At 35.3% G+C, this 21,262-nt stretch overlaps 1 protein-coding gene across 2 annotated transcripts; it reads left to right on the top strand.

Annotated features, from left to right (window-relative positions):
• The first annotated feature begins 477 nt into the window (after positions 1-477).
• LOC115218919 (nuclear transcription factor Y subunit alpha) lies at positions 478-20,971 on the top strand. Of its 2 annotated transcripts, none has more exons than XM_029788929.2 (6): positions 478-655; positions 12,247-12,410; positions 13,503-13,848; positions 16,384-16,445; positions 17,703-17,822; positions 19,609-20,971. In XM_029788929.2, the coding sequence occupies exons 1-6, from the start codon at positions 649-651 to the stop codon at positions 19,840-19,842; spliced, it is 933 nt and encodes a 310-aa protein (XP_029644789.1). In that variant the 5' UTR covers positions 478-648; the 3' UTR covers positions 19,843-20,971. The 2 variants fall into 2 exon arrangements, with proteins under 2 accessions (XP_029644789.1, XP_029644791.1); XM_029788931.2 differs by lacking the exon at positions 478-655 and adding an exon at positions 6,159-6,415.
• The last annotated feature ends 291 nt before the right edge of the window (positions 20,972-21,262 follow it).

Below are 21,262 nucleotides of genomic sequence, written 5' to 3'. Positions count from 1 at the left end.
TTATTCTGACCATAGTGTACTGTTGACAACATTATTCCATGTATCCTTCCCTTTCTTTTAATAAGGATTGAACATCACATCGATCTCACTAGACAGAAAGAATGGACATGAATCGAATTGAGCACCAATTACAATCTTGTCTTATCTACTCTCAGATGAAAAGCATAAACACTCTTCGTTTCAAATGAACTTAACACTAATTTTTAAAGATAGAGTGTGGGATGAGGATTTGACTGCTATTTCTAGCAGATCAAACACCCATAGATTCATCAGAGGTTCACTCGTTGGCTATTTTTTCAATCGATACTAAGTAGTAGTTACAACGACAAGAAAATTAAGCTATCGGTTTAATTATAAAAATTATATCAAATTTAAAAAATCAGACATGAGTTTATTTAATTAAAATAGTATGTATCTGAAATTGGCGCCTTCGACGACTATTAGATCGAGAATTTCAAAAGTCATTCCTGATGTGAGACCACGAAGTCAGGTAATGACGTCACGTATATTGTGTAGTAAGATTCTCTGCTGTAAAACTAGGGTATACACATGTAATGGTGACGTTGACACAAATACTACACAAGAGCACAGCGCCATTTTCAACACATTGTAATTAATGTTTCCCGAATCGCTTGTGGACGACTATCGATGATAGGTCAGTATTTTTGTTTATTTATTTGACGTTGTAAATCACTTTCTCTTCTCTGGGAGACTGAAAAAAAATTAATTAATTAAACTTAAAATTAATTATTATTATTTTTTTTCTCTCTAGTTGCTAACAATTTTTTTAGTCTGTTTCTAAACGTAAACGCTTTAACACTTGAACGAGGCAAAGTTCTTCCATTTAAACAACTATGCATACATATATACACGCATGTATGTGTACATACATACACACACACACATATCTACTTCGACGTTCAGCCATTGGCAGTTCTTGAACAACAAACTCCATTGTCCAATAGATTTCTTCTACAAGTCCGAACGGACACGTGCTAAATCTCTCTGTTCCCCTCCGTTGCTAGGTTTGTTTTGGAAATCAGAGTCGACCATTTCATAGTTCAAAACGATGTCGTTTTCATTTCTGACTTCGCTGTTGTTGCTGCGATCGTGGAATTTAATAACAGCCATGTCACGTTTACTACTTCTTAATGGAGAAATATACATAGAAATAGAGATAAGCTAAACGGAGAAATTTTTTTTCTGAAAATACTTTTCGAACGTCTTGACGTCGCTGTATTTATTGATATTTACACTTTATTAAATTTACTGTTTAAAAGATCCAATCTTAACATTTTCCTCTCTATGTAAACCTGATCACAATATTTAACACACATACATATATATCTGTCTTCAAGGAAGCGGATGTTTAATGCATGTTTACATAAAAATAGATGCACATATCAAAACACATCTCCTTCAGTTTTAAGAAGATTGACGTGTATATATTTACTAACCTAAGTTATGTTATTATTTCGCTCTCAGTATCTGTTAGATTGAAGAGCATCATCATAATCCTGATCATTATTATTATTCTTTACTTCCCCAACGTCCTTGGAAAAGCATGAACACCACAATATTTCTATTTTAAAGATATGAAGCCTTATACTATAAAAAAAAAGTTAGGCGAAGGATTTAATTATTTGCTTACTTAAAAACAAGATCATCATCGTCTTTTTTTTTTTTTTTAATAATTTTGTGAATCGTTTTACGCGTGTTAATTGTAATTGTACTATCTGCTAGATATGGCAAAACCTTGTAGTCTAATTTGTTTTCTGTTTCATATGCACATATATTGCATTCGATATGTGGGTGTCATAAACTTCTTGCACCATTAAAATGACAGCACAAAAATGTAGGATTAAGGGTTGTGTGCGTGTGCTGATTATATATATATATATAATGTAATGTAATGTGCGGGAGAGGGAAATAGAGAAACATTGCTTAATATAAGCAGATAAGATCCCTGAACTTACTTTGGATCTAATAGAACACTATTATACTAGGTTCCGAGTCTAAGTTCAGTTTCCGCTTAGGTTAGCTTTGCCTTTCATCCTTTCGAGGTCGATAAATCAAGTACCAGTGAAACACTGGAGTCGATGTAATCGACTACGCCCCGGGACCCAAATGATTAAACATCAGCTGTCAGGTTCCATGTCTGATTTTAAAGAAATAAATTTGTAATATACCGGTGTTTTATAAGATGAACGTTGGTAATTGCAATGTTTTTAGATAAAATGCTTGTTCGTTTCAGTTATTGAATCTATATAAACAGTTTGTTGCTATTAAAGCAATAACTATTCTCATATACAGTATGCACACATATAGGACATGCCCTTTTCTATCTTACAACTCCCTCATCCCTACCTTTCATCTCCACTATATCTGATGTTTTACCCTGCAATTACTCAGTTGCGACGCATAGACATTCACAACCACATGCACTTGTGGAAAAAAAATAACGTGGCTGTGCAACGTAAACTTTCTGTGAGGTGAGAGGGATATGCACAGAGTTAACGCAAATTTACTTAGAATTTTCACTATAACTTCGGTTGAATAGTGGGATTTGGCAACTCAGGCTAAAAGTTTGATAATTCTCAGTTTTAAGTAATAATAAATTATTATTAAAACCATTGAATAAATCATTTTAACGTTCATGTTCCATGTTGGCAAGGGCTAGACTATTTGGCAGGTCCAGTAGGTGCAAGGTCTGCATCATGCTCCAGTATCTACTGGCATGGTTTCTATGGTTGGGTGCCCTCCCTAATGCCAACCCTTTACAAGTGTACTGGGTACTTTTTTTTTTTTTTTTGCGTGTGTCACTATTGAGATCGTTATGCAGCTCGCAAATCTACAAAACTTGAAACTTAGCCAGGTTCTAAAGTTAGGGGTAGTGAGCACATATGAAAAAAAGTTGTGGCACATACCAAACAATTTTTAAGTATACGGGCACAGACCATGTGTTGGTAGCCAGCTGGAAAAGACGTTTTCCAGGGGCTAAAAGGTAGTAATATTGTCCTGTGTAGGACTGCCACATTGTGTTGGTAAATAGACTTTACTGTTCAGTACTGTTACCACATATTTCTCGCTCAGAGATTTAAAGCTAATTGTTTTTCTCTTTAATTTTTAACTTATTTCTCTTATAGTATGCAAAATATCTCATTAGTTATATGTAATTGTATTCTACAGTCATTAATTTTATGTTTCACTTACAACTACTGATATTGGTAACTAAAGAGTTATTGTTGAAATGGCACCAATTATGAAAAATGAGCTTGCTCCCCTATTAGATATAGGGTGGGGTGAATCATATGAGATGGCAGTTAAGGTTTGAGAGGAGAGGTTGGAGTAGGGGAGCTACAGTGAAGATAAATATTTTAAGCAATGGTAATTTTTAATAAACAATAAAATGCTCTCTGTTGAACCTCCCAATGGATAAAAGATTAACAATCAATAATAGCTAAAAGGCAAAACCCAAGTAATGTTAAGGAATGAGGTGTTACTCAGTTTGAACCTACAACAAGCTCATCAAAGATAACTTCTAAATAAAATGAACAAAATGAAAAAAGAATTTTTATTGCTTCTGTTTTCACCTGGCTGGATTGGTTTAAAACTTATCTAATGCACTATATTGAATGTGGGGAAAGTAAGTAATTGCCACTTGAATCCACTGAAGTGACATTTAGAAATAACACATTGAAAATATTTCAAATTCAACAAGGGAAACATATGCTAAAAGAAAATGCTTGGAATTGAATCAAAGGAAAGCTTCAATTTTTTCATTTATATAAAAAGAAAAATGCTTTATGTATTTCGTGTCTCACTGATTATTGGTTTCAAATTTTGGCACAAGGCCAGCAATTTCAAGGAAGGGGTGAAGTCAAGTGAATCGACTCCAGTGCTCAACTAGTACTTATTTTATCACCCCGAAAGGTTATGTTGACCTTGGCAAAATTTGAACTCAGAACATAAAGACAGACAAAATGCAACTGAGCATTTTTGTCCAGCGTGCTAATGATTCTGCCAGCTCGCTGCCTTATATCATGTTGATTATTGGACTAGCATAAGCAGGTGAAACAAAAATACTGAAACCGTAAAACTCTTTGTAAAAGATTTGTTAGATTAAGAAAATATCAAAAATATTGATACTTTTCTTCTTTCAAATGACATGTTTTCAAAGTATATTCATAAAATCGCAAACTTCTGTGAGTAATGAGCTCAACATTCACATTTTCAATGAATGAGCCAACAGGCATTCCTGATATAGCTGTTTGCTTGTGTTTGTACATTGCAAATATGAAGATAGCACTCATGAAGACTTAATTTGTTAGTTTTTTGGAGATTAAAACTACAAGCAAAACAATATGTAATTCATTTTGTGGGAAGCAATTGAGTTGTGTGGAAACTTTGTTTAAGTATTTACACTGATGAAGCTGCAGATATGCTGTGAATGTTCAAAGCATCCACTGATGTCTTAATTATCAAGCACTAATATTGCAAAACTCCAAATCAGGTATTAGTTGCAAACACTTGTAAAACTAGTCCATTGTATTAAATCAACACTGAATGCAAGTGGTCTCACAAGATAAGTGTTATCTATATATATATAAAGGTGAGAATGTGTGTGTGTCTGTGTGAATCCCTAAAACTCAAGAACTACACAACCGTTAATTTTACACATGCCTTACTTAGGATCCATATAGTGTCATGGGTAAAAAATTTTTCAACTTCTTGCTTAATCTCTTATCTCTTCCATTATTTCAGTATTACTTGTCAAAAATGAAACAATAACATTTCTCTATTGTATGCCAGATACTTTCACTTTCATAGTTTCACTATTAATACTGAAACAATTATCTCATATACACACAGGCATACATACATATATAATATATATATATTATGTATATATATATGTGTATACATCAGCACATATGTATATATATATATATATAAAAGACCAAAGTGTACGTACACCGTTTTATATATATATATAAAATAAAAAATGGGACAAGAACGCAAAACATCCGGACAGTTAGGTGATACAAAAATGGAATAACAAAACATCCAGATAGACAATACAAAGAAAACATGGACGAGTCATTCAAAGCTTTCTTTCCTCAGTCAAGTACCAGATTATCTTCGCAATTCCGGCTGATTATACTTGAGGTTGCCAGCCCCAAGGAAAACCTAAGCTAAGAGCATTAGATTCCTTGGAAGAAAGCAGTGAATGTATACAAAAGCAAGGATGGAAAAAACAGACGTTACACAAATACAATAAAAATAATAATAACAGGACATAACAACAGGTGTCTTTCGACTAAGGACAAATTAAATTAAGCTGGCATGTGTAGAAATGAAGCCTTACGGCTGGGATACAAGATTTCACAAACACAGGGAGGAATATCGATGTTGCACAGACAATGACCAGACCAAGAAAGAACAGGATGCATGTATATATGTGTATATATTACATGTATGTATATGTAATATGTACACATATATGTACATGCATATATATATATATATATATATATATATATATATATATATACACACATACATGTATACACATATATATACACACATATACACATAAACACACACACACATATAAGAGCAAGTGTGGCTGTGTGGTAAGAAACTCGGTTCCAAAACACATAGTCCTGGATTCAGTCCCACTGTGTGGTAACTTGGCATGTGTCTTTTGCTATAGCCTTAGACCAACCAAAGCCTTCTGAGTGGATTTTGTAGACAGAAACTGAAAGAAATCAATATATATATCTTAGTGTATGTGTGTATCTTTGTGTCTGTCTTTCTCCCTCATCACTCTTCACAACTTGTGTTGGTTTATTTACCATAACTTACTGGTTTGACAAAAAGAGAGTGATAGAATAGGTACCAGGTTTATCAAAATAAAATAAAAAAAGCTCTGGTGTCGATTCGTTTGACAAAAAATTCTTCAAGGCAGTGTCTCATATTTTTGTTTGCCCACTCAATTGCATCTATCAATCTATCTTTTTGTGTGTGTGTATATATATATATATAGTACACATGCACACACACACGTATATATATACATATATGTATATGTGCATATTCATATCTATTATATAAAAGTCAATGTCTTTATGTGTGTTCGTATGTTACTTATAGATTCGAAAATTACTGCACCAATCCTAATGAAATTTGGAACACAAAATCCAAGCCTAGGGAGAAGAGCAATGCTGTATGTTTCATACAATTCATGGACCAAAATTACTGAATGGATCCTTATGATATTTGGAACTTAGATTCAATGCATAAAGATGGGTATAATGCAGTATGTTTGGTTTGAATTTGAGGTGGCTTAAAGGGAGCAGAACCACCCATGAAATTTCATAAATTTGTGATGTTGATGAAATTTCAACCATAGGTAATTGACACTTCAAGAAGTATTCCCAAAGTTTCCCCCTAGTGGGGGCCTTAACTCCCAAATTTTAGTCATATTTTATGATCCAAAACTACTTCAAAATTATTGAATGGATTTTTATGAAATTTGGAAATTATATTCTATGCATAAGGACAGATGTAATGCAGTATATGTCTGAAAGTGAGGGGGCATAAATGAAGCCATGACCCCCATGAAAATTCATATGTTTTTGCTGTTAATGAAATTTTAACCATAGATATTAGACACAAATGAAGTAATATTTCTAAAATTTCAACTTCTTACAAGTCAGTAAAACCCCATAATGGGGGCTTAACGCCCACAATTTAGTCATTTTCCTTAAGCCAAGACAAATACAATTGTACTCTTGGAAGCTGTAGGGTCACCTGAACATAAAAGATGAGCATTATTTGTGATTCAATGGTACAATAGTGTAAGACTTTACTTTGAAATATACTTAGATTGTGATTTCTGCAATGTGGTGCATAAATTGTCAAATAAAGGAGAAGCATCTTTGCCTCCACTGATTCAATTGCAAAGTGTTGAGTAAAGTTATTTCATTGCAGACCTCCTTTGAGTCTTTTTATTATCACTGGGTCAGAGATAGTCCCCAGATGGTAACATTGACTTCAAGGCCTTCCCAGATAAGTAACTGGTTATTCAAAGACATTTATAGATTGCAAATTTATTCTGTCCAGTTACCTATCAGCATAGTGACCATTGGCAAACTCCAGAAGTGACACTTTCATTTCCCCTTAGCCCTCACGTCACACAGTTGTTAATGCTTATTTGAGTAGGGTCACACCCTTCCAATTGCTATAGATCTGTAATACATCCTACAGCTCTGCCTGTCACTTGTATGGTAAGGAATCCTACGTTGAGGAGTAGTAACGACTGGGGTAGGGTAGCTAACTGCTTATTGTGATCATTTTTTTTTTTTGGTTTCTTGTAGCTTTGCTCTCTTTTACAAACCCAGTGAACACATATATTTCCAATTTCAAAGAAATCTGAACGATAGATTTAAGACCCAAGTTAAAAAGATTCCCAACAATTCAACTTCTCTGGTTGACTTTAAGACACACACCCCTCCCCAAGAGGGACTTAACTCCCACATTTTAGAGCTCCATGAGCTCCATTTTTTAGGAGCAAACACCTTTGAATTGTCAAGTAAGATTTGGATTTTGGAATCTGAGCATAAAGATGAGTAGTATGGGATAAATGTGTCATGATTAGAATTTTTGTTAGGGTGTGTAAAGAGGGAAAGAACCCTCATTAAAATTCTTAGTCTGCAATTTTGATGAAATTTGAATCATAGCTATTCCAGGTCATTAGAGAAAATATAAAAGAAAAGTCTAATTCTTCAGTTCCATGTGACACAGGCAAAGCTGGGTATCTCTGCTAGTATTTACTATAATCTTTATCACGTGGGTTCTTTAACAGTTCTTGAATCACTTTCAATGTCATTGTTAAAACAAGTCCAAATGTAATGAGCCAATATAAATTATCTTATAGAATTGGTGTTTTGGTGTGACAAACAATTACGTACATTGGAAGCATAATGACGGTGCCTTTCAGACACAAAATGACATTTATGACTAGTAAAGATAGCATATCAAATATCCAGCTGATGATTAAACTGGCACTTGCTGGAATGTCAATGTGATGAATTTTGTAGTTGGGAGAGATCAGCTTTTCATTCTCATGATTAGCTTGCAGTAGAGATGTGATTACATTTTATTTGTGGTGACATTATTTAACCTCTTGAAGTATTTGGTGTCAGTTGTATACCCTAGAAGATATAGCTGAGATGACCAATCTCTCTTGGCACACAGTACTCAGGTTCTGATTTGAAGGCATAAATTAGAGCATGGCTCCCAATTTTTTTCAGCCTGCCACCCTTTTGGTGCCCAGGCCACATTCCTAGTACCCTCCATTTTCATCACCACAAACATAAACTACTTTATGCAGTAAATTCAAAGCAATCATATTTCACAAATAAAACTTAACGTAATTAACCCATTATTTTGAAGATTGTAGTCAGAAGTGTATTTTGAGAAAAGATGGAATGGGTGGTGGTGTGCACGAGAAGACAAGAAATTGCGAAGAATAGGATCTAAGAAAAGTGTGGTGTATGATGTGGGGGAGGAAATGTAAATGGAAACCTTGGAGGATGAAGTGGTAGAAACAGCAGCTGAGGAAAATGACAACATGGGAGAAATGGGTTTCAGAAGAGAGAAGTTGAGAGAGATGTAAGGATGGTTGGAGGCAGTTAGGGAGATGGAAGTGAGGAATTAAGGTGAAGCTGTCAGCCACAAAAGAAGAATAGGAGATTAGGTATATTGAGGTGAAGTAAGAAAGGAGAGACAAAGAAAAAGAAGAGGTATAGGAGGGAAGAGGGTAGAAAAAGAGTGGGAAGAATTGCAACTTATAGGAAAGAAACTGGATGATCATGTAAGTGAATGACAAATACAAGGGAGTACCCAAAAGAAACCAGAAGTTTGCAATATTTTATTCATTTAGTTTTACCTGTTTTCACTTTTATCAGTTGCCTACTCTTTGATTTCCTTGCTCACACAAAGAACCACAAATGCCACACACTCCTCCACTCCATCCTACATAAAAGCACCTGAACCTTCCACTACCCTCATCTTGCTTTTGCCTATTCTTCTCAGCCTCAAACAACCATCCCACACCTCCATACTCGTTCACCAACTCCCCCTAATGCTACCTGCTCATCTCACTACCATTCCTTCTTACTGACCCACTTACAAAACCTCTCTATCTCATCACACAGCTACACACTGTTGTCACTTTACCCCCTCCCCCCCTGTCTGTCTCTATTTCATCACACAGCTACACACTGTTGTCACTTTACCTGCGCTGTCCGTCTTCTCCTGAAAGTTCAATGCTTTCTCTTTAGTAGAGATCTACATTTTGTATCTTTCACTCCCTCCCATGACAAGTTCAGATCTAAGCTCATTTCAATTGGTGTCTGAGCCACACTAAATTGTGCACTTTTTTGCATGGCATGCCAACAGTAACAAACAACCAGGATTGTTCTTAGGTTGTTGAGTTCAGCACCTAGGACTTGTTTGTCACGTTTGCTACTACACAGTGAACTGCTTTGGCTTTTGAAAACTTTTCCTACAACTGAATTTCACTAGAGCCTAGCTCTCCATCCTCTGCAACATGCAATGCCAAGATGATATTGTCATCAAACCAACTACTGGGATTGGAACCATGTTTGTGTGGCATATTTACCTCTACAACACCAAGATGTCACTTCAATTTTGCAACCCTGTCTCTCCGTGCAGAGAAACACAGTTTATTTTAAACCATTTCTGGAAATGGTCAACCCATCCCTTGCTGGTTTAAAAATCTTTGGGCTCCGGTGCTGTCAATGGTCTTGGTTGTGGTTCTTCGGGGCCTTCTGCTCCATCTCCTCTGTCAATTTGCTGGTGTAATTTCTGTGCCTTCTCGCGGATGATGTTACTGCTCAAAAGGATGTTTTTCTTCTTGCAGTCACTGATCCACAATGCCAAGGCAGATTCCATCCTGACGAAGAGCTTATTTCTAACTATCGTTATCTTTTTGGCACTTTCACAGAAACTTACTGCTATGGTAGTCCTGATTGCCACCTCATTCTTCTTTATGTAGCATTTGGTGCTGTCATTGATAACGTAATCGCAACCTACTGCAGCATAACTTTTACCTTCCCGGAACACTTTTTAACAAATAAAGGAGTGTTTTCTGTTTGTGACTGGTGTATATTACTGTTGTGTTGTGCTGTTACTATTACTTCCAATTTTGTGGGGTATTAACATTACATCTACTTTTATTAGAGAATAGTATACAAGATGGATGTATTGTTTGCTAATGTTTTCCCATTAAATTTTGTTTCTTGATCTACAATGAAGTGCATTGCAATTGCTCCATGTCGTAAATGCTTGGTGAGCTAATCGCACTGATACATGCCAATATCAAGCAGATAAAACTGAAGGCCAAGAAATGCTGATAGGCCCAAGCATACTGTGAAATACTCATTAGAAATTAGGCAAAAATAATAAATAGAAATGATTAAACTGAATAGTCATGTTTTCAAAACAGCATATTATATCATCTTTATCAACTTTATCCATGTTCATTTTTTCCCATGTTGTCATGGGTTGGATAAAACTTAAGGCAGTATTCTATGACTGGATACTCTTCCTGTTGCCAACCTCATCTATTTCCAAGCAAGATTTTTCTCCATAGCTAGACATGTTTTTCAGGGAAAACTAAAAACGAACCACTTCGCTTGTGTGATGATGATGCTCATTTACAACCATCACATGATTTCTAGACAAGCGTATACACAAACACCCATACGTATACTCAAAACGCATATATAATGACAGGCTTCTTTCAGTTTCCGTCTACCAAATCCACTCAGATGTATTGACATTGATGTAATTAACTAACTCCCCTCCCCTCAAAACTTCTGAACTTGTGCTTAAATTAGAGATATAAGGATATAGAATTGACAAAAATCATTAAATTAGAGATATAAGGATATAGAATTGACGAAAATCATTAGACAGTCAAACAAAATACCTTGTGTTGTTTATTTCAGCTTTTCACTTTCTGAGTTCAATTTCAAGGTCTTTAAAATAAAGTACCAATCAAGTATTGGGTTTGATGATATTGATTAACCCCTCCCCTCAGAATTACTGGCCTTGTGCTTAAATCAGAAACCATTATTATGAAGCCCAATGTACCCTTCATGATTATCCGTCTGGTAAGGGTACATCAGGCACATGCATCGCAACCATATGTATGTGACATGGTGATCTCATATGAAGATAATCAGGGCATGACCTTGCAGGTGGGGCCCAGTTAGATTCATATCAAGTAGCCAATCCTACTTAAAAGGTCCCTAAACAAGATTGTTTAAGGATGTTGAATTATTCAAACCCCAAAGAATTCCTCTCAACACAAGACTATGATGCTTCCCCACTACTTCAGTTCATGATCAGAGATGCACATATCGTCAGCCACCAAAGGACATGCTCAACTTGTTGCGGTCAAACAACTGACAAGCAAATCTGTGGTATTGAGCAGAATATTTGCTGTAGCCCATCTTTTACACCAAGACAAAACATGTACATAATAACATTTCCAATCAGTTAAGATCAGAAGCCATGAAAGTCAGCACCTAGTATTGCATCAGGGTATTTATCCTTTCGGAGTCGATAAAATAAGTACCTGTTAAACACTGAGGTCAATGTAATCAACTAGTCCCATCCCCCAAAATTGTAGGTCTTGTGCCTATATTAGAAAGGATTATTATTATTATAAAACTGGTGATCTGTCAGGATCAATGATATGCCAGACAAAATGCTTCATGGCATTTTGTCCATCTTTATGTTCTTGGTTCAAATTCTACCAAGGTTGGCTTTGCCTTTCATCTTTTCAGCATCAATAAAATAAGTATCAGTTAAGTGTTGGAGGTCAATGTAGTCAACTTACATCATCCCCTAAAAATTTCAGGCCATGTTCCTATAGTAGAAAGGATTATTATTAGCTTGGTTAGTCGAAAAATCAGTTAAATACTTCACTCACACCCTTTTATATTCTGTGTTCAAATTGCTTACGGTTAGCTTTAACTTTTATCCTTCTGGAGTTAGAAATGTAGTTGGACTAATTTAGTCAAGAGGTTCCTTGTCCAAATTATGTGGCCTTGTATCATTAAAACATTTTTTACTACTAATATTAACTAGGAATGAGTAAAAAAAAAAGAGAAATATGTCTTTACATTAATTTTGTTTTGTAATTAGCTATGGCAGAAGGTGAAACCTACACAGTATTTGACTCAGACACGCATCAGCCATTAACTGTGACTGTCAACCCAGAAGAAGGACATTCTAGTATTCAATATATTACTCCAGATGGTACCCCACTAACTAGTCTGAATCAAACACAGGCAGCAGAAATAGTACATGTAAGTATTGCTTTCCATCTCTCTCTCTCTCTCTCATTACTAGTTTTCTGTTTTGTGTTGAAACTGACCAGATCTAGCCTCTCTCACAACTACCCTGAAAATATACCAACACACCACTGAAATCTTGAAGCTACAAGATAATGTGTGATTAATTCAAAACAATGTGAATAAATAAGCAGTACATTTGACAAAGAAATCTGAATGATAAAGGGTTAATCTTATGTATTTGACTTCAATAGTAGAGTTTAATTCTTTCAACTTTCTTCTGACTATCTGCGATGTAGATTCAGAATTAGAGTATACTTCATAAATCCAATTTGTACTATGACAATCTACATGCAAACTTCCATTTTCCCTGATGGTACTGCTTTATACTGGAGTTATGTTAAACTCCAATTCAACACTAGGTATGTGTTAATAAACCCACCACACCACATTGTCTTATATTTTCTTTCCTGTTTGACCACATAGAATGGTTTGGTGCATACATTGTTATTGTGTTGCTTCAGATCAGCTTTCATCAAGGGCATTCTAGCAATGACCATCCCATCTTTTATTTTAAGCATAGTGTGCCAATGCTTTCATTCTACTACATGAGATTTCATTGTTATTTCTAGTAGAATAGCTGATCAGAGAAAGGCTCTTTCATTAGTTAATCCTTTCTTACCAACCTGCCTAAGACCACCCCTGGTTCTAGGACACAAACATCCTGTTTTAAAGTGATCTAAATTCAAATCTTCCTTTAAAATTTCATGCTAATTTAAGTTCCAAGCACCGGTTTAATATTGACAAAATTATTTTATAAAATTTGTATTTTAAAAATTAATTGAAGCAAAGATTGAATATTTCAGCAGAAATATGGTAATGAAAGGGTAATATGATAACTGTTCTATTAAAAGCCAATGAGTAAGCCTCTTTATAGTTTCATCTAACTAGAAAACAGCAGCCAGGTCTCTGTTTCAATACGTTAAGTATGTATCAGATCATGTAGTCTTAGATATACCGTGTCTGAATGAAAAACAGGATGATCACTGCTGAAATAGGAAGGAAAAAAGGAACACCATTAAATTTGTTTTATTTTGTTTGAATCAGGTAACAGAGTCTCAAAATGCTGTCTACACCACTATACCGAATTCAACATATGTTGCCACTCCTGCGTCTTCCCAGACTGCCATCGCCAACACAGCTGTGCCTTTGGTAGTGCAATCAAGTAATGGAGTGCAGATGCAGAATGTTCAAGTTCAACAAGCAATAGTCCAACAGCAGTCACAACAAGGAAGCAATGTCATCCAGGCTCAATCTGTTGTTCAGAACAATGTCTCCAACGTTGCTGGTTCCGGTTTACCACAAATGTTGTTTCTAAACCAAGTTAATGTTAATGGACAGCCATCTCTCGTTTTGGTAGACTCCAATAATAAACCTGTACAGTTACCTCAGGGTAAGCAGTTTTTTTGTTCATCTTTGACTTGTTTCAGTCACTAGTCTGCAGCCATCCTGGGGCATTGCCTTGAGGAATTTTTTTTTGTTTGTTAAGTCTGGCACTTATTCTGTCAGCATCTTTTGCCAAACTGCTAAGTTATGGGGGCATAAACACACCAACACCAGTTATCAAGCAGTGGTAAGTGACAAACACAGACACAAAGCTACACACACATAGACACGACAGGCTTCTTTCAGTCTCCATCTATCAAATCCACTTAAAGTTCAGATATTTTATTATCTCGGTGTTTGCAAAACATGTATAAAAATAATTGCCAGTCTTGATAACTCATTTAGAGTCTGCAAAAGAGGGAATAACACAAGCTTAAGTAAATTAATTTGGTCCTTAAAAGATAATAATAAAGAATATAAAATTACCTGAGAAGTAATTAGTAGAGCCAAACCATAAAGTAGAGGAAGCAAACAGAGTAATTGCATAATATATAATATTAAAATTAGAATTGAAATCAAATAAACTATAGCAAGTCTATAGAGTAATTAAATATAAACTCTTACATAAATTAACCTTATTCTAAGGATTACAGAACAATTTGAGAGTAAAATTAGCAAATTAAATATTAGACTTATAGCTCATTATTAACAATATTAATAATAATAATAATGAGTAGTAGAAGTAGCAACATTAGGGAGAGGGATGATAGCAACACTAGTGATGCCTGTGTGTGAACAACCAAGCAATATGGCAGTGAAACATAGGCTGTGACTGCTGAAGACATGTGTAAGCTTGAAAGAAATGAAACCAGCATATTCTGCTGGATGTGCAATGTCAATGTGCATGTACAACAGAGTGTAAGTGCCTTGAGAGAAAAATTGGGCATGAGAGGCCACAGATGTGGTGTGCAAGAGAGACCACTGCACTGATATGGTCATGCAATGCTTATGGACAAGGACAACTGTGTAAAGAAGTGCCAATCTCTAACTGTGGAGGGAGCTTGTAGGAGAGATAGACCCAGGAAGTACATGGGACAAGGTGGTGAAGCATGATCTTTGAATGTTGGGCCTTATGGAGGTGATGAGAAGTGACTGAGACCTTTGACGATATGGTGTGCTTGAGAAGACTTGTCAAGCCAAATAAAATCATAGTCTTGACCAATGCCATTGTCACATAACTGGCACCTGTGCTTGAGGCTTATAAAAGCACCCATTACACTCTTCGAGTGGAAGAGCATTCAGCTGTAGAAACCATGCTACATCAGACAGGAACCTGGTGCAACTCTCTGGCTTACCATTTCTAGTCAAACCATCTAACCCATGCCAGCATGGAAAGTAGACACTATATGATGATATATATATATATATATATATATATATATATATATAATGAAATTACTACTAGAAATATGAATAAATTGCTGATATTATGTGTGTTAATTTTCATTCATTCATTGAATCAAAGTAGTAAAAAGCCTGTGACAGCTTGTAACCCATGAAACAGGTAAAATATAAACCTTCAGTTAAATTGGATAAACATTTGTAGACCTAATTTAAGAAGGAATGCAATGCAACGTCAGTGATATAATCAGTAATCCAGTACCTAGAAAGCAATAGACACACAATGTGAGTTCTGTCAGGTTTATAGTTCTTTATCAATCTCAAAATTGGTGCTTACAAAGGTACAATGTTAAATATTACATGTTAAAATTTCTTCATATTCTTGGAATTCCCTTTGACACATCCAATCAAGATGGAATGGCTTAGCAAGATTCTCTTGGAATCTTCATCTTTGTCACTGGTAATCTGATTTTACATTGCCAAGATTGTTGGTTAACTGAAAACAATATTTCTAAGAAATAAGGCACATGTGCTCTTTTAATTGTATCCATGATTGATCTATCTGGCATAGACATTTAAATATGACAGTGGATAGCGGTCATTTTAGATATTAGTTAATACTGTAAAGAGCTGACTGATTAAGCATGCAAAGTGAATACATGTAATTAAAATCTCTAGCTGGCAACCAGAAAGGGAGGCTGTCATCTCAGCCAATATGCTGCTGTGGTAGACTCTGGTGATGATGTTATTCTATGCTTTCCAATCCATGGTACTGGCCTTAGCATGCTTGAAGTTGAGGCACTGTTACTTCAGGTCTTCCTCAATTTGTTTCGCCCATCTCTTTTTTGGTGCACTGTGCCAGATTCACCAGTGCTTGATTAGCTGCTACCACAAAAGTTAGTGTAGTAATCTTCCAGCGATCATCCTGCAAATGTATGTGGCCAAACCACTGTAGCCTGCACTGCCAAACTTGATCTTCAATGATCAGCTGCTGCTGACTTTGTTCTCATGTGTTATTTGAGATGTGGTCGCACAGAGCCAGACTGAGAATCTGATGAAGACACCACATTAGTAAAGAGAACTAAGTACATAGAGTTTGGTTGAGCTGAATGCCCATTGTTTAATAATTAACCAGAGAGAAGACCTGTTTCATAATTTGTCATCAATGATTAATGGTTATTAATAATTTATTATATTGAAGGTATTCAAGTGATAAATTTACCAACGCAGCAGATAGCTGGTCAACAGCTACCTATGGTCAGTGTAAGTATCAGAAACTTTTGTCTTGCTTCTGTATGTTTGGTTGATCTATTCAAATTTGTTGCTTTAAAATGCCAGGGTTATATTTTCTGTCTATTTGCTTTTATTTTAAGGTAAGTCAAGTGATAGAATCGACACAGTGTATACTAAATGCCTTGTTGTGATATTTAGTTCTGTATCATTATATTGTGATTTCAGATCTTGATGTTAATTCATTTGACTATACTTTCCTCTACATGTTTGTGACTGTGCCAAAACTTTTTGAAAAAATCATTTCCAGTATAAAGTGAAAACAGTGGAATGGCAAAATGTTACAACATCAGATTAAATATATCACAGATCTTAAGCTGAAGAATTAGCAGAATTGTCAGGATATTATTCTAGTTCTTCACAGTCTGAGTTCAAACCCATCAGGATCAACTTTGCCTTTCAAGTACTGGAGCCAATTGACTACTCCTTCCCTCTAATTTGAGGCTTTGGTCTACTTTAGAAACACTTATCATTGTCATCAACAGTAACAACAACAAGGGGTTGGAATGACAGAATTATTAAAGCTTTGAACAAAATGCACCCCTCAGCATTTGTTCTTTATATTTTCAATTCAAATCTTGCAGAGGCCAACTCTGCTTTTCATTCCATTGATGATGATGTACTCAACTAAACCCCTTGCCTCAAATTGCTGGCTTTGTGCTTACTTCAGACACAATTATTAACCCTTTAGTGTTCGTATTATTCTGCCAAAATTAATGCTTTTTTCATCCACATTGTTTTGAACTAATCATGCATTATCTCGTAGCTATGAGATTTTGATGAGGTAGCCATTAATTTTTAAAACGATATTGTAGGATTGATGTGAGAGACCAGATCTGGCCAGTTTGAACATAAAACAGGCAGAATACTTTTGGCCGGATATGGCCAGTTTAAATGCTAATGGATTAAAGAGCAATAGCTTAGCAGAATCACTGGAACATTAGACAAAATGCCTTGCAGTATTTATTCTGGCTCTTTACATTATGAGTTCAAATCCTGCTGTGGTCAATCTTGCCTTTAACCCCTTCAGGCTCAATAAAATAAAAGTACCACTCTAGTACTTGGAAGGGATTGTATTTTTGTTTTCTGTCTTCTTTCTTTACGATCCTGAAATCAGACAGACAAGATGGATCAATTAGTAGGCAACTTCGCTTTTCCTTGTCTATTATTGTTATGTCTGGCCTATTATTTTCTAGCTTACTATTATGATTATTATTGTCTTTATTCTAGCCTGGAGAAACTGGAGAGGAGCCATTGTATGTGAATGCTAAACAGTATCATCGAATTTTAAAAAGACGGCAAGCCAGAGCAAAACTAGAGGCTTTGGGCAAAATACCTAAAGAAAGGCGGGTAAGTATCATGGTGAACATGGAAGACTGTAATGGAAAATTGTGTTAAGCTGAGAACTGCTTTCAGAAAAAGCTTCCATATTTTATGCTCTCTTTGCAGCCAGCTTCACTTAGCACACTCTGCATAACTCCACCAGAGTTAGCAAATATCCTTACCAATTCTTCAATCCTTTTCTCTCTACAGGAATCTATCCTAATCTGAGCAAGTTCTCCGACATCTACCTTTAAGCTCTCACTTCTGACATTATCTTCTTCCATTACCTTTAAGTGAATGTGCTTGAAGATAATGGAAGATAATACCAGAACTAGTTGGAGTGAACAGAAATGCTGTTTAAGTTCCAGGTTAGCCCTCATCAAATAGACCTCTAATTAAATGTATTCTAGCCATGACTATCTCACTTTTTTCCTTGCACTATGTAACCAAGGGTTAGATCAAACAATCTGAATCAAAGGAGATTTGATTTCAGGTAATCATTTATGGACTCCCTCGGTGTTTCATGAGTGGGGGAATTGTTTTGGAATTGATAAGTGTATGTATTTGGTAGTAAGGTAGGTAGAATGGAAAATAAAGGTATTAATGGAAGTTTTATTGATTTCGGAGATTGTGGAAGAAGCAAAACCAATTGTAACTGTTGTGGCTATATTTACATCAAGGATATTTTCAGATAAATTCTTGTAGAAGGGTGATAGATTGGAGAGTTCTGGAAAGTTAGTAAGAGAGTCACTTGATAAAGAACAAAAGAGGCAGCAGAGCTTACAGGTCTGCAATGAATAAAAACCTTTTGCTTTCTTGGTGGGTATCTTGCAAGTATTACTGCAGTGAAACACATTTGATGCAAGGGTTATCCAGCATATAACTGGTAGAACTCTTACCATTTAACTGACTTCAAGTACCAGCATGTGATGGTCAGTGGCTGTTGTGCAGTTAGGGGATATCTGTTGCCTCAATTACACAGCAGTGGTAAAATAATTTAAAGGTACAGAACCAATGGGTGGCTGTTTAAAGGCTTGTTTTTAAAGAGAAATATATATATATATAAGGTATTTTTAGAATGTTACTCAGTGATAGTGGAAAGTAAGGATAATAACTGTTGCAAGTAGTTCAAAGCAGCAAAAAAATTGGCTACTGCACTCGTGATATAAGTGTGGAAGAAGTGCAACAACCAAAACAGGTTTTGTTCCAATGAAATCATTAGACTGATAGCTTTACAAAAGAGTATGTTGAGATAGATTTCCTAAATGCAGAATGATAGATAGTTAATCAGTTCTTGATAATTCACAGAGTACAGTGAGTGGTAGACAGGACATAAATTTGAAGGAATAGGGTAGAGGAAATTAAAACTAGAGTAATTGAAAATCTTTGTTGTTAATATCCAAGCAAGTAGTAAGGAAAATGGATTCTGTGCAAGTGTAAACATTGCAGTTTTAAATTAATCTGTAGATAAGTCATCATAGGGACTATTTTAATATACACAATACATTTTAACAAAACAAAATCTAGAAACACAGTAACAAATTTAATTAAATTTTCTCTACATGAAGATCTTCACCCAACTTACAACTACAGTAACATTTCACTCTGTCTTCTCTAAATAAACTTAGTTTCTCAGACTGCATATCCATCATTTTCTCAACCAGTATACAAAAAATAATCCAACCAAAAGCATTTTCAGTAAGAGACTTAATGTTAATGATATTATGGAAATAATTTGTTATAATATCAGTGATGATGATGTTAATAATGATGATATGTTTCATTTACTTTTTCATTCATTTTCTGCTTGTAGAAATACTTATATGAATCGCGGCATCGTCATGCCATTAATAGACAACGTGGCCAAGGAGGTGTCTTTGTCAGTGGACCTCGAAAAGATCCTTCACCTATAAACCATTCACATGGAGCTGCAAATGGCAGCAGCCATATTCAACCCACGGAGACAAGATACAGAGAAATTGCAGCTGCCACATGTTCACCGAGCTCAGGGCATCCGAGTGATTTACTCAGCTCTTTAACGACTTGACTTAACTGAAACCCAATGCTCATTCATGTAAAGCGCCTCTAAAATTCCTGTGCTAATGTTATGAACTTTGTACTTCATATCTGAAGGGACATGCTAAGTGATATTGTATATAATATTATGAATGAATGATGTACTGACAGAGTAACTATATATATGTGTGTGTATATACATATATATAACTGTCCACTATTAAACAGACAAAAGTGACAGTGTACGGACTAATGGATTCAGCATTAAAAAACTTTAACGTGCTGATTTTGTTACACATCATCCACTTTCAGTATAGTGGCAATCATTTTCCTTTTATTCTTCATCATCCACCATATCTCTGTCCTCTCTCTTCTCTCTTTCTTTCTTTCTGCATTCCCCTCATCCTGCTGTGTATTGAATAGAGAATCAGTTTTTGTCTTTTCAGAAAATTGTTTTCTTTCATTGCTTCAGCATGCTACTTACATCCCTGTTTTTAAAGTTCTTCATCCTGTCCTTCCATGTTTAACTTCAAACATACAAAGTAACTCGCACAAACTATCTTTGATATATATATGTATATATATATATATATATAACATACACATACACAGCCACACACACCAACACAAAACTGCAGATATACAGATATTTTCCATCTCCCCCAAAATGCAATACTATCTCCTTGTGATTGTATATATTAACATATTAATGTGCACTCTGTCCTTGCTCTATTGGAATATGTAGCTGATGATGCTTGGCAGCTAAACTAGCGATGCATTCACTCTGGGAGAACTTGTTTCATTGCCATGTTTTGTTGTTTGTTTGTTTTGTTTGTTTTACTTCTCTGCTTTCTGTTCTCTAATGGCTCAATTAGCCCCACCACCACTAATTCTCATTTGCAAAAAGGGAAAATAATTCATAACAAAAATATAGGTCTCAGGTGTTGTATATGCATATATACGCACACATATACAAACACAAAAGTACACACACATATGTATATATAGGAAGAGAGAGGAGGAAGATAGGTAATTATGTGTGTGTGTGTGTATTAGAAATTTCTGTCCTATCTTGAGTGGGTGGATCATTTTACCTTGGGACACCTGGATTCACAAGAACATATCCTTGATGTGGTGGCAAATAGCAACAAAAAGACTTTCAAAAAACCAACTGTTCTCTCATAATCATGTCCAGATTAAAAGCAGTACCTTATCAGCTATTTACAGTGCATATCTGTGTGTGTGTGTGTGTGTATAAATATATATATATATTTATATATATATATATATATAAACTCCATTCTTCATATCACTTTTATTGACAAAAGAGAGGTAAGAAACAAATACAAAGAATGAAAACTAAATGAGGAAACCATATACATATGTTTATATGTGTGTGTGTATATATGGAGTGGGGCAGAGAGGAAGGACGTTTTTGAAAAATTCACAAA

Source organism: Octopus sinensis, linkage group LG14, assembly GCF_006345805.1.
Source record: "Octopus sinensis linkage group LG14, ASM634580v1, whole genome shotgun sequence".
NCBI lineage: Eukaryota > Metazoa > Mollusca > Cephalopoda > Octopoda > Octopodidae > Octopus > Octopus sinensis.
Note: the sequence above shows the minus strand (reverse complement) of the source record. Positions and strands in the feature narration are given on the sequence as shown.

What these genes read in the sequence shown, in the direction of transcription:
- LOC115218919 (XM_029788929.2), top strand. An exon ending in AGGCAGCAGAAATAGTACAT is followed by an intron (nt 12,411 to 13,502) that starts GTAAGTATTGCT and finishes TGTTTGAATCAG; the next exon opens with GTAACAGAGTCTCAAAATGC. An exon ending in ACCTGTACAGTTACCTCAGG is followed by an intron (nt 13,849 to 16,383) that starts GTAAGCAGTTTT and finishes ATTATATTGAAG; the next exon opens with GTATTCAAGTGATAAATTTA.